Consider the following 20478-nt stretch of genomic DNA (forward strand, 5'->3'; position numbering starts at 1 on the left):
GAATCTCAAACCCTGGGATTAAGGTAGTGGAATTCGGGAAAAAATTAGAAAAACTTCCAGCGGAAACTGATAAATTTGGACTAAAACTGTGCTGAAACAGGTAAACATCAGACGAAAACTCTAATTTCAATTGAATCTCAAAAATGTCAGAAATAATTTGAAACTGGAAACTCTAAGCAAAACCTGCTGAATATCGGCTGTAACGGCAAAATTTAGCTGAAATCAGTGAAATTCGGCTGAAATTTAAAAACTCAGCAGAAATTAAAGAATTGAACCAAAACCTAGGAAATATCAGTCGAAACTGAATATCTTAGCAGAAACTACTAAATTTCATTTGAAGCTGAAAATTCAGCTTAAACAGTTAAATCTTAGACAAAGTTGAACAAATTTCACTGAAACTCATGAAATATCAACTGAAATTGATTGGGAAATCTCGGCTGAACCTGGCAAAAACTCTGCTGAAACAGTTACATCTTTTAGTTCAAACTTTAAAATATAACCGAAACAGCTTAATATCAGCTGAAAATATGAATTAATTTCTTCAACTAAAAATGAAATACTTCACTGAAACTGGTAAACAAAATATCTTAATAATGAGCATTATTTTTTTTTTTTTGTTTTTCGGTATCGTTATTTTCTTAAAACAACAAATGACAACATAAAAACAAGCTGACAAAAATAACTTCAAAGTAAACCATAAAAAATGCGTAATATTCATGATTCGAGTACACATCTAATCTTTGTATAGATTTCTAAGACTACCTAGAAAATTATTTGAATTTGAAGTTCACGATAAGATTAAAATTTGCCAAAACAATAACAAAAAACCTCTCCTGACAAGAAAACCACGGATAAGATACTTTCAACTGATTGTCAAATAAATTTATAAAAGGATCTTATTTAATTCGTCTTTCGATTAGTTGCTATTGGAGTTAAGCAATGAAGCTTGTGTTATTGATAATCTGTGTGGTGGCTACGATAGCCTTAGTTACAGCTGCTAACTTTTCAAATGAAGATGACGATGTTAAAAAAAATCAAAAAATTGATTGGGAGTTCGAAAGTGATGTCGAAATTGATGCCAAAAATAAGTCAATTTGGAAGAAGAAAAATACATCAAACATCTTGACATCATCTATTCAAGGAAGATCACCAGTTCTAAGTGCAAATGGAAAAAGAATGGTAGAAACCTTCATCAATCATCTACCTTGTGGATGGCCTGAAGCTGGAATACCGCCATTAGCTCCATATGCTAAAAAAGAAATGGATATCAAATTCAATAATTCACTTGTTGAGTAGGTTAATGAATCATCAATCTTTAAAAAAATCCTAACCTAGTTTTTTAAACATTTTTGTTGCAGTCTTTCACAAAAATTCGAATACTTCCGAATCGATGGATTGGATATTATGTTGATCGAAAGACTCAAAGTCACTTATGCTATCAAAAAACGAGTCCTATACAATCTAACTTTCCCACGAATTACTATTAGTGGAAAATATTTCACTGATATTTTAGTTGATGCTTTGAAGGAATACGGAATTAGTGTTCGATTTGATGGCAAAGGAGATTTCGAAATAATGTTGGAAAATTTAAATTTTCGTGGTTCGTTCAAATATAATATGCCCTTAGTAACAGGACATACAACAATATATCAATTTGATATTTCAATGTGGATAACAAAATTTGTATCGAATATTGGCGGCATTGCTGGCAATGGAAAATTAAATCGATTGTTAAATGATAAAATTGAAGAAGTTGTAGTGCGTTATATTCAACGCAATCAATATTCAATTGGGGAGAAACTGAAGGTAGTTTTGGTTCCGTTTATAAATAAGAAATTAGAAGGACGTAATATGTGGACATTTTTCAAAGCATTATTTGGACAACAGGGCAAGATATGCTATCCACCACCGTTTCCATGGTAAGAGACTACATTTGAACTAAATTTAAGAGGAATGAATTTTTTAATTTAAGAAGAAAATAAAGTATGCAGTTTTTAAGGCAGATTTTTTTGGCAAAAGAGTTTCTATTTTGTTTCATTGATTTTGCATTTTTCCAGAACGCTTTTTAGAGATATTCATTTTTTTTTTAGAGAGAATGTAAAAGCTTTAAGGAATTCAACAAGTAACACCTTCAATTTTTTCAAAGAATTATATGAAATTTCTTCCTCTAAAGATCATTGTTTCTTAGTTGTTCTTCCTTGGTTTGGGAACAAATTTCAAATTCTTTCGGCACGAGTAATACATTTTTATTCGTAACAGACTTTATTCTTGGATTTCTATAGTAATATTAACGTGTTAGAAGTCATATTTTTTCAATAAGGTTCTAGAAACCTGAAATGTTAGTAGGATAGACAGTTCCACCAGCTAACTTTAATATTAAGTTTTAATGAAACTTATTCCTTGTGCTGTCACCGACTATTCCTGTTCAGCTGAATGGTGCAAGGACTTGCTGGTTGAAGCTCTGTTAGCGTATAGCCTTGTTTGTGTCAATAACGTTGGAAATTAATGAAACATGTAGACAGTTCAGTTCGTGAAGTTTTAAAAGACAAGATGAAAAAAGAATATTGAGCTGATATATGACGACTTGATGACCAAAAAGTATTCCTTCTAAAAACTTGAATACTCGAGTTTAGAAGTAGAGGCTTGCCAACGGGTAAAAATTGTGAATTAGTTGCAAAACAAAAACAAAGCCGAGCTTGTTATCCACCCATATTTGAAGAGTTTCCGAAAACTCTGAAAGCTGAAACAACAAAACACAAGATTTAAATCAGGGATCGAACCTATGCAAGGAAAAATTTCGCTTGAGAATTGAGTTACTCGGTGAAGGAAAAGATACATTTTTGTTAGTAAATTTTGCGCCATTAAAATGGATTTATTTTTTATTAAGTGAATGTGAATTATAAGACGCAAAAAGTGAAATCTTTTGGTATTTTGAAGCAAAAAAAAAAAATTAATTGAGTGATAGTAGTTTCTTGTTTTCATTAATACTAACGAATGAATTTTTGAGTTGAATCAATTTAGAATTTAAAAAAAATTGGTCGTTCACGTTCGTTATATGGCTTTTTGGTACCAATTGCAGATTTTACTGTTTCTTCGAAAAAAATACCCTTCACCAAATTTTTTTTTATGAAAACTCTTTATTATTGCTTTCTATCCAAAAACCAATATTTTTACCAAATTTCATTAGGGTGAACCATCATTTTTAGAACCACACTTTAGATTCTTGTTTCTTATCTTAAAAGTAACATAATTGCTAAATTTCAGTTACTCTAGTATTACACACTTTTTCAAATATACCCATATTTTCTTAACTTCTAAAAAAAACACCCTTTCACATAAAAAAAAATTATAGACTTACATTATTCGTAATTTCCATGGGAAAGAGAACATATTTAATGAATTCCGTAAGGGTACCATTTATACCTTTGATTTTATCGGACTTATCGCGGATTTTTCCCTATTTCCCAAAAAAAAACCCTTTAACCTAAAATATTTGTATAGACTGTTCGGGTTCTTGGTTTCTGTTATAAATGAAACATTTTTACCAATTTTCATTGGTGTAACAATTTTTTCCTAGTTTTTATGGTACTAATTCCGAATTTCATCATTTCTTAAAAAAAAAAACACCCTTTCACTCAAGATAATTATTTACACTTTATAGATTCTTAATTCTTATACCAACTAAAACATTTACACCAAGTTTTAAAAAATAAATAAAATTTAAGTCAGCTGTTATGATACCTTCCTCACACACAACTTAACCCATCAAAAAAACACCCTTTCACCAAAAATAATTTTAAAAACTTTATGAATCCTTTGTCCCTGCTTTATCTAAAATATTCATCCCGAATTTTATCTGTGTAGTTTGTTTTTTACATGGGTTTCAGTTATGTTTTACTTGTTGAAGTCAAAAAAACAAGCACACTTGTTTTTAATCGGCAATAACTTTTCTTAGAGCAATCGTATTGTATAATACCTTGAAAACATGTGTCATATGATGATATTCAACAAACAATTTTTTTCAGTATATTTTTGACCTTCACCCCCTACCTCATGTCCGCGAAAAAACACACTTTTTTTTTATAGACTTTTTTTGTACTTGGTTCTTATTCCCATTGCCAATTTTCATGAGTGTAACAATTTTTTTTTTTTAAATGCCTATTTTACCTGTACTATGTTGTCTTATATACCTACAAGCAGTAAATTCAAAGTGAGTTTATAAGGAAAAAGGTGCTGCAAGCTACATTCAAGTTTTTGGTATTCCACGGTACTGACATTTTAATGCAAAATAAGCATAAATTGTGTTTTAGGTCCTATTTTTCTGTTTTTTTTTTTCTTTGTTCGTTAAAAAATTTTTTAGATTATCTCTTTTCTTTGGTACACAACACGTGATTAAAAAAATTATCAACACAAAATTTCCTTATGCAAAATAGATTAGAAGAGAGGCCTGTGTTAAAGCTCTTCAAAATTGTATCTAATCTGTATTTGTTTATCATATTAATTTATTAAAAAAACAATAGTTTTGTGAGAAAAAACAGGCGCAAATGAAGAGATCTCTGATTTTAAGTGGCATTCTTTATCTATAATTAATTTTATTTATTTAAGTTTTTTAATAAGGCACAAATTTTATTATCATTTCGAGTACAAATTTCCAATAAAAGGAAGAACCATTACTTGACTTTCGCTTATTCTTCATTTAAACTTCAAAATGAATTCAATAATTTTGGTCTTTTTGAGTGTTTTGGTATTAATAAGTGCTGCTAGCTTACGAGACGATGGAGATATTCAAGAGCTTTTGAAAGACGAAGATATTGTTATCAATGAAAAGATTACAATCAAAGGTGAATCGTATATTTTTTTCCCAAAAAAAGAATTATTAGAAAAACCTTCAATTTATAAGGTCGAAAGATCCAAGGAAGAAGTTTAAGTTCGAGGGGAGAAAAAGTTATTCAAAAATATCTGGATAAAATGCCCTATGGATTTCCAGAATTACAACTTCCTCCATTAGCTCCATTTGTTAAAGATCAAATTGATATTGAACTTAAAGATTCTTTCGCTGAGTAAGTAATAGCTTCATCCAGTATTAAAAATTTCTAATTTCTCCAGTTTTCCAGAATTTCTGCTAATTTCAAAAACATCCGCATCGAAGGTTTAGATGATTTGCTGATAAATCACTTTGAAATCAATTACGTCTTTAGTCAAGAAGTCCTTTATAACTTTACCTTTCCAAAAATTATTGCTACTGGTTCATTTTTGAGTGATTCCATTATGGATTTGATCAAAGAATTTGGAATCAATGTTCATCATTACGGAAATGGAGACTTTGAGATAATATTTGAGAATTTGACATTAGAAGGTTATTTCAAGTACACTATGCCACTGGCATGGGGAAGTATTTCGATTTATAATTTTAAAGGAAGTGTCGAATTGGGTAATATTTCATCAAATATTGATGGATTGGCTGGTGAGAGTAATTTAAGTCAGTTGATCAATGAAAAGATCGAAGAGTTTGGAATGAAATTTGTACAATCGAATCAGGAATTAATCAATAATATGGTTAGAGATTTTTTGATCCCAATGGCTAATGTGAAGTTAGAGGGTAAAACTGTGTGGTCTTTGATTGGTTGAAGTATTTTGAAGAAGAAGTCGCAAAAGAATTCTTGAAAAATGTTGTGTTTAATAAAAGTGCAAGAAATTAAATGAAAAATTGGTTATTTTATTCGGGATGAACCGGAAAATTCTGTTTCTTTTTTCGGCAAGGGAACTATTAAATAATCAGTTTTTGCCATTTCTAGACGTCTTAACTTTTTGATTTGATGGTCTAATAGTCTGAAAAATCGTTAATGAGGAAATGGAATGTAAAAGAATTGAACATCTAAGGTATTTGGGTTCCGAAGAAAATATTGAAGACAAACGAAAAGTGGTCTTATCGGCTGGAAAATTTTGATAAATCGTAGCTTTTCAATATAGAAATTTTCTGTTTTAGATTTTCATCAAGAATAATACCTACATCATCAAAGAAATCTGGAAACTTGACTTATTGATGAGCAACCTTCATGTTCGTTTTAGAGACATAATCCTTTTCATAGTGATATTTAAGACAGCGAATAGGTCGATAAGAAGGAGTAAACAACCTCTTAGGAGTCACGAATACAAGAAATATAACAGACTTTTACTTGGGTTTCTCCTCGTGACTCAGAAGGAAAGTGTTGTAGGCTGCATGTTGACACCAGTCTAAGCGGCGAACGTAGAGTTTCTTAGCTGATAAGGTAAGATGTTGAAATTGGTGTCAAATCAAAGTCGATACTGAAAATGCTGAAAATGAAAAAAGGTGTAAAGGGTGTGACGTTCGAAAATCGAGCCCGTTCCATCTTATTTGAAGATATTCTCCGACAGCACATGAGTTAGAATACTTTTAATATTGAAAACAATTAAACAAATAAATAAACTAAGTGTTAATGTATTAAAATTCTTAACTTACTGAATAATTAACCTTTCGGTACCAGCGTTACTCTCATGTAACATACCTATCTTTAAAAATTCGTAAAAAATATTCCATCAAATAATTTTTTAGGTTTCGATGGCTTATAATTGAAAGATAATAATGCCTAGTTACTGGATTAGTACAAAAAGTTCGTCAAATATCATACTTTTAATTTTTTTTTTTTTTATAGAAAAAGGGACTGAAATCCATATATATTTTTTTTTTTTTTGCAAAAAAAAAAATTTTTATTCATATTTCTTAGTTGTGATGTTTTTGACACGATAATACTGAAAAAAAACATTTTTTAATATTGATTTTCATAGCTTTGGTTCGAAAGGATTAAATACATAAGAGCGAAAATATACAAAAATCTACCAAAATTCTTCCATGGAATTACCTTGAAAAGCTTAAAACACTAATTTGTTAGCAAAGTTATTGAAATTTGATAGACTTAATTGCAGAAAAAGCTTTAAAAACAGGGACTTGCCAATGACCTTATGCTAGTCACTATCCAAGCTGCGGTCTCATACAATAAAGGACTACATCTCACAAGACTAGGTAGCACTTAGGATCTTATTTTTTACGAACCCAACACTCAAGAAAAAATCTTTTTAGGAAAAAGTTTCACTGGAGTCAGCGACACAACGAGCAGGTTAACAAATACCCGTCTCAATGAATTTATTTTATGAGGAGCAGTCTTTTACAATGACTCAATCAATTACCAAGTACAGTAGATATACATACACCCGTATTTTAGCTTGGTTGAGTCCAGTAAAGTTGTTGAAGCTGACCGTTGAATTTTTTCAATCTGGAAAAATCAGGGTCTAGTGGCTTGCATTCTCATTACAAAAGAAGTGGATTTTTCATAGAAAAAATGCAATACACTTTCGAGGAATTGCGCAGGATTGAAAATTGGATGGAAGACGTCAATTTTTTTTAATATGAGAACATTGAAGCAGTTACTTAATGATCGGTTTTTCTGTTTGTGACTGCTGACCACACAGAATAGTAGTGATACCTACTGTTAGGTAATAAGTTAGTATGAACAAATCTTGAATAGAAATACCCAAACAAGAAACTCATTGATATGTTAATAAACAAAGAAGTTAGATTTGTAAGATTTAGAAGTTTTACGTCAAAGATTTTTCTACAGAAAAATAAGACCGAAATAGTACAATAACCAATTTCTTTTATTTTTCAAATTTAACGCCTAAAATAATACGAGCACTTTTAGAAATCGGTAAAAAAAAGAAATTGGTATTGTTATTGTTCGAAAATTGGGACAGAAATGGCAGACAAAATTGCTAGCACTATTTCAATTGTACCTGGGGAGCTGAACAGTCCCTTATTTTTCAGGAGCTATCGTTTGGTTTTTGTGGCAAAATGGTCTACTAGTGAAAGTTTTTATCGATTCTTGCCAATTATTTAAGAGACATTTCCTAACAAACAGTAAAGCGTTCTTATTCGATTAATAAAGGAGTTCCGCCGAATTATAGAAAAAAAAAAACCAACAATCCAACAGAAGTTATTTGCTGATACTTTCGAAGAGTTGCTGAATTTTACTGATTTTTTCATCGATTCTACGTTTTCTCTGTTTCTATTATGAATCAAATATTTTTTTGAAAGAATACAACTGACTTCTTTTCCAAAGTTGAAATCCATTTTATTCATTTTCTTAATTTGCTTTAAAAAAAAGAAAAAAAAAACAATTGTTTAGCTCAACCCCGTAGAACCGCAATTTTACTAGTTAATAAGCTTTATAACAAGCTGTTAACAACTATTAGAAACTGAGCGAAACTTCCTTACCAACTCAGTCTATTGACATTGATAATTGAGTCATTAAAGTAATGTACTTAGCCAAGATATGTAAATTAGAGGTCCTAAATTTCTTCAAGACCACATCGGTTTCTTGAAGAAACTTTATTTCAAGAGATTAACACATTTTTTCTCAAAGATTATTATCACTTATTTATTTATTTACACCTTAAACTTTATTATCACCATCCTTCGACTCTTTTTCCCATGGAATATGTGGTGGATAACATGGTTTAGTATTTTTAGCCAACATACCAATTACATGCCAAATTTTCTTTCCTTTCATATTATCATTGATAAAAGGCACAATAGTCTCTTCAATCCAATCGCTAATTGGATTTTTATTATTATTTACAATTCTCATGAGGAAATCTTGTATTTTTGCATTTAAAAATTCATTGAGTTTCTTAAAAGTGCCCTCAAATCTGATTCCCGATGTGACATTTCCCAACGAAATAACCGAAAGAAAATCTGAAATTTTTACACTTCCAAATATCAATGGTATTTTGTAATTGAACGAACCATCAATTATAATATTTTCCAAAATCATTTCAAAATCTCCTTTGCCATCAAAACGAACACTTATTCCATATTCCATCATTAGACTGAGTAATGTGTCGGTATCAATTTTTCCACTGAGTACTAATTTCGGGAAAGTTATACTGTATTTGACTTTTTTGTGAAAAGCATAACTGATTTTGAGTTCGTTGATTAATAAGATATCCAAACCATCAATTCGAAAATGTTTCAATTTTGTCAAAGTTCTAAAAAAAAAAGAATGGTGATTGAGTCAATAATTGAGGAAAAAGTATTACAAAAAAAAACTCACTCAAGTATACTTTTCTTCAGATCAATAACCAATTGTTCATTGGTATAAGGAGCTAAAGGTGGTATTCCATATTGTGGCCAGCCGCAAGGTAAAGTGAGAAGAAGATTCTCCAAAGCTTTCTTGCCTTCTTTATTCAAAATCCAACCACGTTCGGAAGTTTTCTCAAACCATGGCTCGTAAATATTGAGTTCATTTTCGACGAATTTTACAACTCCTTCGGAGACTTTTTCGATTTTTTTGATTTCTTTGAAAATTTTTCCTGGCCAAGTATCAGCTATTACAGACGATAAACTCAGTATAACCAAAAAGGCTACAAATGATAATGACTTTTTCATTGTTTGAGTAAAAAAAAATTTAAGTACTAATTGACTCTTTCATCGATGGGGGTTAATCTTTTATAGAATTTTTGAGAAATTTATCACAGAATTTTTGTTTTGAAATCTTATCATTGGCGCATGGGAGCGCACCAATACTTTAATTATTATTTATAAATTTTTTGTGTGAATTATTTATGTTACAAGGCAAAGTATAATTTTTTTTTTGATACAATTTTAGCTACCCCCATGAAGAAATCAATATTTTTTTTATTGAGATTTATAATTTATTTCTCAACGGCGCCTGAAAAAATGTTTGTTTTGAAAAAAATTATTAATCAAAGCTTGTTTTTAAAAATTTTATTTAGACAGACAGGAGAGATTTTTATCATGGGTTAAGCCTTTTCTTAACTGTGTTGTAGAAAAATATAATAAACATAAGTATAATTTGTCGTTGATTGGTTGATTAATTTGACATTTCAGGTGTTTTACAGCCTTGATGATTTTTGATTATATTATGATTTATGTCGGGTTTGTTTATTTCAATACTGATAAATACTTTTTATATTTATTAATACTGTGATAACTTAAAATTGTAAAAAAAAAAAATTACTTCCCACGGGTCTTTTAGACAGTTTTTTGGTAAATAATGATTTTCAAGTTTCAGCTTGGTCACTGTAATATAGTTAATAACTATCAAAATTGTAATCATAAACACATTAGCGATCAGATAGAAACATTTTTAGTTAATTACCCAGAATTTTTACTTTCAAGTAATTTATTGATTTTAACTTAAACATGATAAAAGACATGATTAAGTGTTTTGGGCACGATTGATAAAATTGTTACTACATCACAGTTCTCTGTTTAGTTTTTTTTTTAATTTGATTTTTTACTTTCGAAACCCCTGGTAATTTTAAGCGTTAGAGAGTTTTTTACGTCTGCAAAATTTTACTAATACCTGTAATCGATATTTTTTTCAAACAGTTTCGTTATTAATTCCTTAACTCTTTTAAAGAACTAAATCAACTTATCTTCGTTTAGCACTGTCTGAAGCATAGTAAGGGTTCTCAGGATATCATCTTGAACAGTTTGTTATAATATTGACCATTATAACACTAAGAGAGTATTTATCGATTTCACTAAATATTCGGTACTGGAACGGACAAGTAATAAAGCACATTGGCAACAAAAAAAAAAAAAACACCAATCCAAAAGAAGTTATTTCATGGTTCTTTCGAAGAGCTGATGAATTTTACCGTACTTGTTCAAGAATTCTTTAAAAGCAATCCAACCTGATTCACACTATAAAAGTTTTCTTCGTCTCTATCATCTTTTTTCGAAATTAGACATTCATATTGAAGTTTTTCCAATTTTTAATCCAGTAAATACGACATCCAATTGGATAGAAGAAATCTATTGTATCATATTGTATCTACCAAAATTTTACCGGAACTACATCTTAATTGTATATGCAACCAATTGTTTAACAATTACTCAACTACACTCCTGCTCAAAATTAACGCACACTTTTTTCTTCTTTAGTCATGCCCTTACATCTTATTTAAAATGGCTTTTAAATTATTTGTTGTATTTTTTTGTGTTTGGTTATTATTAAGCAAGTCAGAAAAATGCTAAACTGCAACAGTATTATCAACCAAAAAAAAGATGAACCAAATTTAGCAATTTAAGGTCTGAAAACTGATATTAAAATAATTTTTGTTTTTTAAGAAAAAAATTTTTTTTAAATGGAAGCACGTGACAGTTCTTTCCAATAATTTTATTCAATACTTGGCATTGTCTACTCTAGCGCTTATGACAACTTGGAGTCATCTATTCATTCCACGAATTAACATTTGAAGGTTTTATTGTAACTTTTCTTTCACTCCAATTTTCTGTGGATCAAGAATGCTTGGAGGTGGATTTCGCCCGCAAATGCACTTTTTTCAACATTTCCTAGACATGTTCTATTGAATTCAAATCCGAATATCTGTGTGGTCAATTCAAGGGTGGCATATTTTAATCTTGAAGATATTTTCAAACCACTCTAGCATGCATTATCGTGCATCAGACTGAACTGTGGACCAAATCTAGGGGTGATTGGAACCGCATGGTGTTCGAGGATATCAGTCAAGTATTTTTGGGTATTTAAAGTAGGTTTAGGAGAGCTCACTAACTCCGTAGGTGTTGTAAAGCAGAGTTTACTTCATGAAAATTTATGACTCATCTCTAAAAGGTTAGCGGGTTGACAGATAGACTTCAGCATATCTCTCCAAATCTTCCCCACAAACATTTTACTCCATACCTTCAATTTAAGATCACTCCTGTCTTATTTGAGAAAATAACCACGATACTGTGAGACAAAGTAATAGTAGGAATTTTCTGTAAAATAAATATGATGTGCGTTAAATTTGAGCAGGAGTGTATTATAGTCTTATTCCAACAATCACTTAGTTGTAAAAAACAAGTTCTTTTTTTATATATTTACCTGAACAGTTCTTCGTTCTTTTTTTTTAAGGCTAGCAACTTACAACTCAAAGTTTTTAACTGATGCGAAGTTGTTTGTTGTTAATTTGTCCAATGCCGAAGCCTTCAAAAACATTAAAAAACAAAAAAAAAAATCATAGTTGGTTGAAACCAATTGGAAAAGGAGGTGAATATGATAAAAATTAAAGGAAAAATAAATTACGGGCGAGCCGATTTCGGGAAGTGGTAGGGTTGAATTTTTAATTGCAAAAAAATGGTATATGTCGATTTCCGGCAAAACTACAAGTCCTATGGAAAAAAGTTGTATGGCAAAGTTGTAGGTAATAAAAAGATCTACAACTTTTGTATCAACAATTTTTTCACATAACCTCAAAATTTATGTGAAAAATTAAAAAAACCGAGTTTTTGATTTATTATTTTTATCTTTTTCAAAAACAAAAATTTTTCTACGAAATTTGGTGAAAACTTACCTTATTATGTCCCAAATACACTGTAATTTATTTGATTTAAAATATTAATTTGTTTACCTTATTTTGACTTAATACCAAAAAAAAAAAACACCCTAATTTTCAATCGAAAATTCACGTGTCAAAATATCACCTTTTTTCAAAAAGTCGGTGGGCATTTCGTTCGTTAAAATGTTTTTTTTCTGATGGTGTAAAAAAATATTTACATTAATTTACTATAGAACATGTTCTCGTAAAATTCAAAAAATGAAAAAAGCTTGAATTCGAAAAAATTTGTTTATCATTATTTAAAATTTTGGCCTATTTATTAAAATTTACACTTAAATTACTCAAAAACCGTAACATTAATCAATGTAACATAAAATCTTACGGTTTTTGAGTAATTAAAGTGTAGATTTTAATAAATAGTCCAAAATTTTAAATAATGATAAAAATTTTTTCGAATTCAAGCTTTTTGCATTTTCTGAGAACATGAACTTTGGTTACTAATGTAAATTTTTGTTTACACTATTGGAAAGAAGAGATTTTAACGAAAAAAATGCATACCGATTTTTTGAAAAAAGCTGATATTTTGACACGTGAATTTTCGATTGAAAATTAGGGTGTTTTTTTGGTATTAAGTTAAAAAAAAAGGTTAAAAAATAAATATTTTAAATCAAATAAATTACTGTGTATTCGGGACATAATAAGATAAGTTTTCACCAAATTTCGTAGAAAAAAACATTTTTTTGAAAAAGATAAAAATAATAAATCAAAAACTCGGTTTTTTGAATTTTTCACATAAATTTTGAGGTTATGTGAAAAAATTGTTGAAACAAAAGTTGTAGATCTTTTTATTACCTACAACTTTGCCATACAACTTTTTTCCATAGGACTTATAGTTTTGCCGGAAATCGAGATATATACCATTTTTTACCATTAAAAACTCAACCCTACCACTTCCCGAACTCAGCTCGCCCGTAATTTATTTTTCCTTTAATTTTTATCATATTCACTTCCTTTTCCAATGGGTTTCATCCTACTATGATTTTTTTTGGTTTCAAAAATTATCGACCCTGGGCCGCCAGTAGTTGCTTGAATTTAAAATAAATTTCTAGTTTTTAACCAAACAAAATCTGAAATGTTATTGACTCTGTTTAAAAATACAAATTGGGGTACTCCCTCTTACTAGCTTCACAAACAGGGTGAATAAAGTTGTGTTTAAACCAATGCAAATGCTATTTAAATCTAAAAATATACATTGTTGATAATATTTAGAAAAATTTCTTGTTGTATTTCGCAATTCTTGTTCTGAGCACTTCAAAGTCTCAGGGAACTTATTTCAAGGCGGTTTTCATGTATTTTTAAAGTGAAAACTTCTTTAGTATCGTAGTGATTTGAAACAAGATGAAACGAAAAAGCGACACGAAAAATCAATTGATTATAACTTTTTTGTTTTAATAGATATATGATTGCAATTTATACAGTAGATAGGTAATTAAATAAATTATGATTGTGCAAAATTTCAATTAATTTCATATTCAAAATTCTGAGATGACGGTGAAAAGATGTTCTTTTTCTAAACACGTTATATCTTTTGATCTAGAGCACATAACAAATTTATTTAACTTTAATACGCATGCTGATAATATTACCTTTCATTTAATGTATCACACATAACGGTACGTGCTCTACAAGTTATATAATCTTTAATTGAAAAACTTGAACAATACCTCAAAACACCTGTGAAGATTTGTTGCCGATGACCAGCCAGCAGTAGAGGAAGTACCGTAATCTCAGTTTGAAATTTTGACATGGTTGGCTTTAAAAAATTCTTACTTTTTTTGTAGGCATGGTAGAAATATGATTGAAGCGTCATATAAAAGGTGAAATAATCTATTATATATATTTAAGTTTGGTTTTGTGTACGTTCGCTAACCGGCCACACCGACTGACTTATTTTCTTAATTTTTTTTTTTAAATCAAAGAGGCATAAGAGGAGAAGGTTTAAGGCAAAAAAAAAATTTAAGATTTTATAGGGTAAATAGGGTTAACAAGACATTGAAAAAAGAGGCTATTTTCTAAACGGTAAGTCGTAAAGAGTTGACTATTTTTTTAAATGATAGACAAATTTATTCAATAGTTAAAAAAGGTATTGAAAAAATCCAAAAAATTTCAAAACCAAGTTGTGAAGGTTTTTTTTGCAGTCATAGACCTTCGACAAAAGACTAATTACAGGTTCGCAAAATTTTGCATAGAAATTTGAGTTACACCATGAGAAAGATATTAAAAAAAAAAATTAGGGGTCTAAAACGGATTTTTTTCATAGGCCCTGTATTTTGAAATAAAAATTTTTGAAAAACAACCTAATTTTTAGATACATTTTTGAGTAGTCTTTTATTTTTTTGGAATTTTTAAAAGTCTGAAAAAAATCTCAAATTAATAGGAAATATAGGTTTTAATCATGCGCATGCATGAGTATTTTGAATAGGCCACTTTTGCTAAAAGTTTAAAAGTGAATATTTTTAAACTCATTTTATGAACTCTTCAAGTTTTGATCCTCTTTTTCATTTGAAAATTAAATAATTACAGAGTCGAAAATTAGAAATAAATACCAGAAATGGCGGAACGAAGTCCGCCGGGTCAGCTAGTAATGATATAAAATTTATTATAAGTTGTCTTTTAAAAAATGGATTTAATGGCATTAGAAGAGAAAAGAGATTGATTGTTTTGCTTTTTTTATGAAAACTAATTGGGTTAACAAAATTCTAGCTCTTTTTGTAGATGTTGTATAAATATGGTCGATATAAATATTTTGAGCTGAAACAATAAGCTTTCAGATGGTATGAAATTTATTGTAGTTTGTCATATAAAAATAGTGATGGAATAAAAAAAAGTTATATTTTTTCGATTTTTTTAAAATGATTTTTAAGGTTTCACTTCAACCACGTGTGAATTGCAAACATGATTTTTTTTATAGGTACTTTTATTTGTTTAACTTTGAAGTTAAAGTAAGAAGTGAGAAAATTACAAAAATCAGTTAAACTAAGATAAAATTATAAAAAAAAAGCAAAACCCCAAACGATACTGAAACTATGAATTTTAAAATTAGCATTATGTTTTGATTTACATTTTATTGTTGTTTAAATAAAATGTCTTTCCTTAAAATGCGCAATTTTGCAATAATACTCTTATTTGCTCATTGCCATATAGATCATTGAACTTAAAGAGCGTGTTTTGATTTAATTAAAAAAAAAATCTTCAATTTTCCAGTCGGGTTTTTGATTTGATAAGAAAAAAAAAATATATTCACTAGGTTCTTCAACTTTGACTTAAGAAAATGATCGAAATCGAAAAAAATTGTTTTTTTTTGTAATACTTACACGTTTACATTGATATTAGATTTTTGTGATAAAAGTGATGTGTTATCACTTTTATCAAGTTAAAAAGCTTTAAGCTTACCTGAAATGGAAAGAAACAAAGGAGTTCATTAGAAATTATGTAAATATCAAATTGGATAAATCAAGCTAATGAAAAGTAGTAGGTATTATCTTTAATCTTGTCCAACGTTTTATGCCTAGATATATTTTACAAAAAGCAACAAACATTTTGAAACTTAGTTTAAAATAGTTGTTTGTGTTGTTATAGAAATTTGGTACTTTCGATGATTTATTTTTTTTTTTAAATAAAACTTTTAAGTTATCTTCACCATAAAATATGACTTTTAAATACGAAATTGTAATGTCGTTAAATTCGTTTTTGAAAGTGAAAACTTCAAAGTTGAACAAATTATAGCTAGCAGAACATTTTTATGTATGAAAATTGAAGGATTGTTTAAAATAAAAAAACCTTAGAAAATTAAAAATTCATAAATTAGGTATTTTTTGATTAAAAAAATGAACTTACGGAAAGCTTAGCATCTCTTCTTGATCTTAAATTCTTATTAAGGAAAAACTAAGAAAAATATTTTTTTTAAATCTTGTTTGAAACTTTTTTTTTTTGAAAATTGCCTTCATTTTCCAAACGGGGGAAATTTTACGAGGTATTTGGAGATGTATTTTAAAAGATTTAGTTTAATTTTTCCCTAATTTTATAAGAAACGTAAAAAGGATAATAAATTTCGAATGGTTTTAATCCGGAAAATGAGTATGCTTTTTAGTTTCTTGTACAGCAAAGAATTTTTTCGATTTTTTTTTTTTTTCGAAAATTGTAGCAATCGTTTTTTTATTCAAATAAGTTTTTTTTAATAAAAACAATAAACAAAAAAAAAATTAGTACCTGAAGAAATAATTGCATATCAACACAAAAATACAATATTTGAAATAAAAAAACTGACTTATTAAAAAATATTTTTTTATTTTTTTTTAACTGAAGGTTTTGAAAATTGTGGAATTGTGAAGTCAGAAATCAAGAAAACTGTTCTGCTGTAGGACTTAATTTTTTAATCAAAATCGTTAGAATCGTTTTGGAGAAAAATAACCTTTACCATTTTTGTCATATGAGGCGTCCAGAACAATTACATTGGTCTCCAAAGAAATCCACCTTTTAATAAAACTAAACTATACTTGTCAGAATCACTCTTTCAAGGCATTTTTCCTGACAGGAACCTGAAAACTATGGAAAATGTTTTTATTGATAGGCAACCAAAACCAGAACAGAATTATTAAAGATTTTAGATCCGTTTTGAGTTCACAAATACTTGTTGTTTTAGCTAAATAAGACATTTTCGGATCTCCGCTCACTTCTTCTTCTGTTGAGTAAAGCCTAAAGTAAACACTGAAAACTCAACACTTGGCCATGAATAAAAAAAAAAAAAATATAAACAATAAATTTAACAGCATGCCTGTAAAACCTAAGGTCTTCTAAGGAGGACTTTGCAATTCGTTAAAAAACAACTTCAGATTTGTATTTATTTTGATATTCCCTTGTCGTAAAACAAAAGGCTTATTCACAATGTCTTCTTTAATACCCCCATATAAACAAATCAAATCTTCATAAACACCTGGCAATCAGAAGTCCCTATACCTACAAAAATAACTTCCAATATATACTCAATAAATTTAAATCTAGCAAAAAAAATTCCGATTTACAACCAAATCAGCAATATAATCCGATTTTTTGATAATTTTTCAAAAAAAATCCACTGATAAGATTTGTAGCAAGAAGTGTTTTCTATAAAAGTGTCAGGTGTTCTTTAAACAAAAGTTAGTATTCTTCAAGAACATGAAGCTTTTGATTGTTATATTGGCGATTATCGCTGTTGTTTCGGCCGACAGGATTGAACTTCGTGATGGTGGTAATTTAACAAAAAAAAAAAAAAAAAACATTGTCAAAATAAAATTTAAAAAACAATTCGATTTTTTTATTTCTAAGTTTTGGGCCGAAGTATATCCTCGTCAGCTATTGATGCTATCGAAAAAATGCGAGACCAAATGCCATGTGGTTTCCCCAAATACGGTATTCCCCCATTAGCCCCATTGAAGATTGAACATAAAGAACTTGCACTCAAAACCAACTCTTTAAGGTTTGATATATTTTTTTTTCAACAGACGAAAAAACATTTCTAACTTCTTGTTAAACTTTCTTCCAAAGCGTTGATGGTGTTGTCGAAGGAGTTCGTATTGACGGTCTTAATAACTTTGAGATTTCCGAATTTAAGATCAATGTTATCTTCAGCAAGGTAACTTTCAGCTTCTTTTGGCCAAGCATTGTGGTTAGAAGTATGTATGATCTTGAAACTAGTGCAAAAGCTTACGGATTTACTGTGGATGTGAAAGGAAAGGGTAATATCTTGATGGATTTGAAGGAATTGCAAATAAGTGGAACTATTAAATATTCAATTTTCAATGGAGTTAAAGTGAAGACACTTGAAATTGTTCCATCAATTGGTGATGTTGATTCAAATATTGATGGAATTTTGGGACAAGGACTTGGTAACAAAAAAATGAATGAATTTTTGGAAGAATTAATTTTACTTGGATGCAATGATAATCAAGAATTAATAACAAAAACTATTGAAGATATGTTAGTGCCGAAAATTAATGAAGCTTGTGAAGGTTATACTTTGACTGATATTATTGGTATTATTGCCGGAGGTGAGGGTGGTGAGACAGAAAAGTGTATTCCACCACCAGAGGACTAATAAATTCAAGAAGATTGTGATCTAAAAAAAAAAAACAAAAGAGTTCTTTGTGAATAAATAAAATCGAATTAATCGTCAAAAATCAAAATTAAGTTTGTATTTTAGATTATGAAAAAAAAAAATGTAAGGTACCTTATCGGGAAGTCAATACAAAATTGAGATAAGACGACGAAAGTGTGGCAAAAATCATGTTGTACTGAGTAAATACAATTTCTAGCTGATCAAGTGGAGCAATACTGTTAAAAAAAAAAACATTAAAATAGATGTATTTTGGAAAGTTTGTATGACAAAATTTTCACGTCTGAATTTTTCCCACCATAGGATTACTAAAATTATCAAATCTTCGCTATAAACATCTAACATTTCAGAATTCAAAATATTGGTTCTCAATATTATTTTATTTAATTTATTTTTTATTTAATTATCGAGGTTTTTCCAAAGACCTTGATAAAATAGAGTAGTTTATCATTATATTTTCGCAATCACTAACAGGATCGAAGAATTCCATTACCACGCGCTTAGAGTATTTCTACGACATTTTAGGTTTTATCAGTTACGATTCACACATTGTTGTAAATAGTATTGCTGAATCTGCTATTGTTGGTGATATTGGTTTGTTAGGAGGATTCGATATTTGCATCAAGTGTAGAAAAACAGTTGAAACTTTATCATGGGATATTGAAATATGAGAAAGGCCCTAAATATTAACTAAACATAGAACCGGATAACTTGAATGTATATAAAATTATACCAAAAACCTTCGGATAAGACGAAATAACAAGAATTGAGAGAACATAAGCTAAAATACGCTTAAAAAGACTTGAATAAGACTTTTCAAAACAAAAATTCTTAGAAGTTTATTCATATTATCAGATCGGATAACCGCGGATAAGACCTAAAATCAAGTTGTGTGAGAAGAAAAGCATTAAAACATGTTTTTGAAGGTTTAAGTGCATAAAATTGTGACAAGAAAAACTGTGTAATAGCCTCCGAAAAACTAAGGGATAGCTGTTAATAACAATTAAGGACCTATTTACTATCAAAATAAAATAAATTTGAATTAAATCATTTACAGATCAAAATAAAAGCTAATCTTAATAACCTTTTTGACTAAAAAAAAATTTAAAAAACTGAAAAAAAAATTATGTTTATCCTCGTAAGAGTATACGCGCGGATAATATTGAATTATATGAACAAAGAAACATTGACTATTTTTTAAATAATGTGCATATCTTTAAGACTTTCTAAACGTGATCTTTTGGTAGAAAATATATGGATAAAAAGGAAACGAGCACTAGTTATCTTCCTGCTAAACAATATGACCTCGGATAAACTTGAATAAGCCCGGATAACTGTTAATAACATTAAATGATAAGCTTTATGAAATAATATGGGTTCTTAAGAGGAAAAAATAGTTCGGATAAATATAAATGAGTTGAAAATGATGAAATAATGCAAAATATTTCAGGCCCCAGAATGATCAATAATAGGCCTTTTCTTTTTGGAAAAGCTATCCGCAGTAGAATTTCCCAAATGTCAACATTGAACAAAAATTTATATGAAAACGTAAACTTATACACTTCGTCAAAACTCTATCCACAGCTTGGCTTAGCTTCTATTCCTATCGGCAGCTGCGTGTTGTTTTTTTTTTATGCATGTAAACGCCAACTGCGGATACGGATAGCAATGCCAAAAAAACACAGCTAATACCAGTACACCAGAATTTTTCGAATTTTTTGTTAAATAGAACTGAACAGAAAGAAACTGTTAAAAAATACACAAGTAGGAAAGCTTTATAGGTATGTAAAATTTATTGACGAAATACGATAAGATTTAACCTATAAACGTCAAAATTTTTTCTCGGATAGTACCGGATAACATAGATGGCTACGTAAAATTATTATGTTGTCCCGGATAATGGCGGATAACATAGATGGACACAAAACATCATCATATAATTA

General features: G+C 29.1%; 4 protein-coding genes across 7 annotated transcripts in view; 2 read left to right on the forward strand and 2 right to left on the reverse strand.

Annotated features, from left to right (window-relative positions):
- Nucleotides 1–20478, reverse strand: part of LOC129913609 (centaurin-gamma-1A) — a 338022-nt gene that overhangs the window by 141323 nt on the left and 176221 nt on the right. The window lies entirely within an intron of this gene.
- LOC129913620 (uncharacterized) lies at nucleotides 4667–5747 on the forward strand. Its single transcript, XM_055992386.1, has 3 exons — nucleotides 4667–4841; nucleotides 4901–5060; nucleotides 5115–5747. The coding sequence occupies exons 1-3, from the start codon at nucleotides 4709–4711 to the stop codon at nucleotides 5626–5628; spliced, it is 807 nt and encodes a 268-aa protein (XP_055848361.1). The 5' UTR covers nucleotides 4667–4708; the 3' UTR covers nucleotides 5629–5747.
- Nucleotides 8192–10598, reverse strand: LOC129913615 (uncharacterized). 2 transcript variants are annotated; one of them, XM_055992382.1, is made up of 3 exons: nucleotides 9129–10598; nucleotides 8822–9063; nucleotides 8192–8770 (listed from the first exon to the last, which is right to left on the reverse strand). In XM_055992382.1, exons 1-3 carry the CDS (start codon nucleotides 9461–9463, stop codon nucleotides 8469–8471), a joined length of 879 nt encoding a protein of 292 aa, XP_055848357.1. In that variant the 5' UTR covers nucleotides 9464–10598; the 3' UTR covers nucleotides 8192–8468. The 2 variants fall into 2 exon arrangements, with proteins under 2 accessions (XP_055848357.1, XP_055848356.1); XM_055992381.1 differs by having other exon boundaries at nucleotides 8192–9063.
- Nucleotides 17541–18605, forward strand: LOC129913621 (uncharacterized). Of its 2 annotated transcripts, none has more exons than XM_055992387.1 (3): nucleotides 17541–17671; nucleotides 17749–17899; nucleotides 17968–18605. In XM_055992387.1, exons 1-3 carry the CDS (start codon nucleotides 17599–17601, stop codon nucleotides 18515–18517), a joined length of 774 nt encoding a protein of 257 aa, XP_055848362.1. In that variant the 5' UTR covers nucleotides 17541–17598; the 3' UTR covers nucleotides 18518–18605. The 2 variants fall into 2 exon arrangements, with proteins under 2 accessions (XP_055848362.1, XP_055848363.1); XM_055992388.1 differs by having other exon boundaries at nucleotides 17575–17668.

Source organism: Episyrphus balteatus, chromosome 3, assembly GCF_945859705.1.
Source record: "Episyrphus balteatus chromosome 3, idEpiBalt1.1, whole genome shotgun sequence".
Taxonomy (NCBI): domain Eukaryota; kingdom Metazoa; phylum Arthropoda; class Insecta; order Diptera; family Syrphidae; genus Episyrphus; species Episyrphus balteatus.

Excerpts from the sequence above, each read along its gene's own strand:
- LOC129913620 (XM_055992386.1), top strand. The coding sequence starts at position 4,709 with ATGAATTCAATAATTTTGGTCTTTTTGAGTGTTTTGGTATTAATAAGT. Across the intron at positions 4,842-4,900 it reads TGAAAAGATTACAATCAAAG|GTCGAAAGATCCAAGGAAGA; the intron begins GTGAATCGTATA and ends TCAATTTATAAG. Across the intron at positions 5,061-5,114 it reads CTTAAAGATTCTTTCGCTGA|AATTTCTGCTAATTTCAAAA; the intron begins GTAAGTAATAGC and ends CCAGTTTTCCAG.
- LOC129913615 (XM_055992381.1), bottom strand. The coding sequence starts at position 9,463 with ATGAAAAAGTCATTATCATTTGTAGCCTTTTTGGTTATACTGAGTTTA. Across the intron at positions 9,064-9,128 it reads CTGAAGAAAAGTATACTTGA|AACTTTGACAAAATTGAAAC; the intron begins GTGAGTTTTTTT and ends TTTTTTTTTTAG.
- LOC129913621 (XM_055992387.1), top strand. The coding sequence starts at position 17,599 with ATGAAGCTTTTGATTGTTATATTGGCGATTATCGCTGTTGTTTCGGCC. Across the intron at positions 17,672-17,748 it reads GATTGAACTTCGTGATGGTG|TTTTGGGCCGAAGTATATCC; the intron begins GTAATTTAACAA and ends TTTATTTCTAAG. Across the intron at positions 17,900-17,967 it reads CTCAAAACCAACTCTTTAAG|CGTTGATGGTGTTGTCGAAG; the intron begins GTTTGATATATT and ends TTTCTTCCAAAG.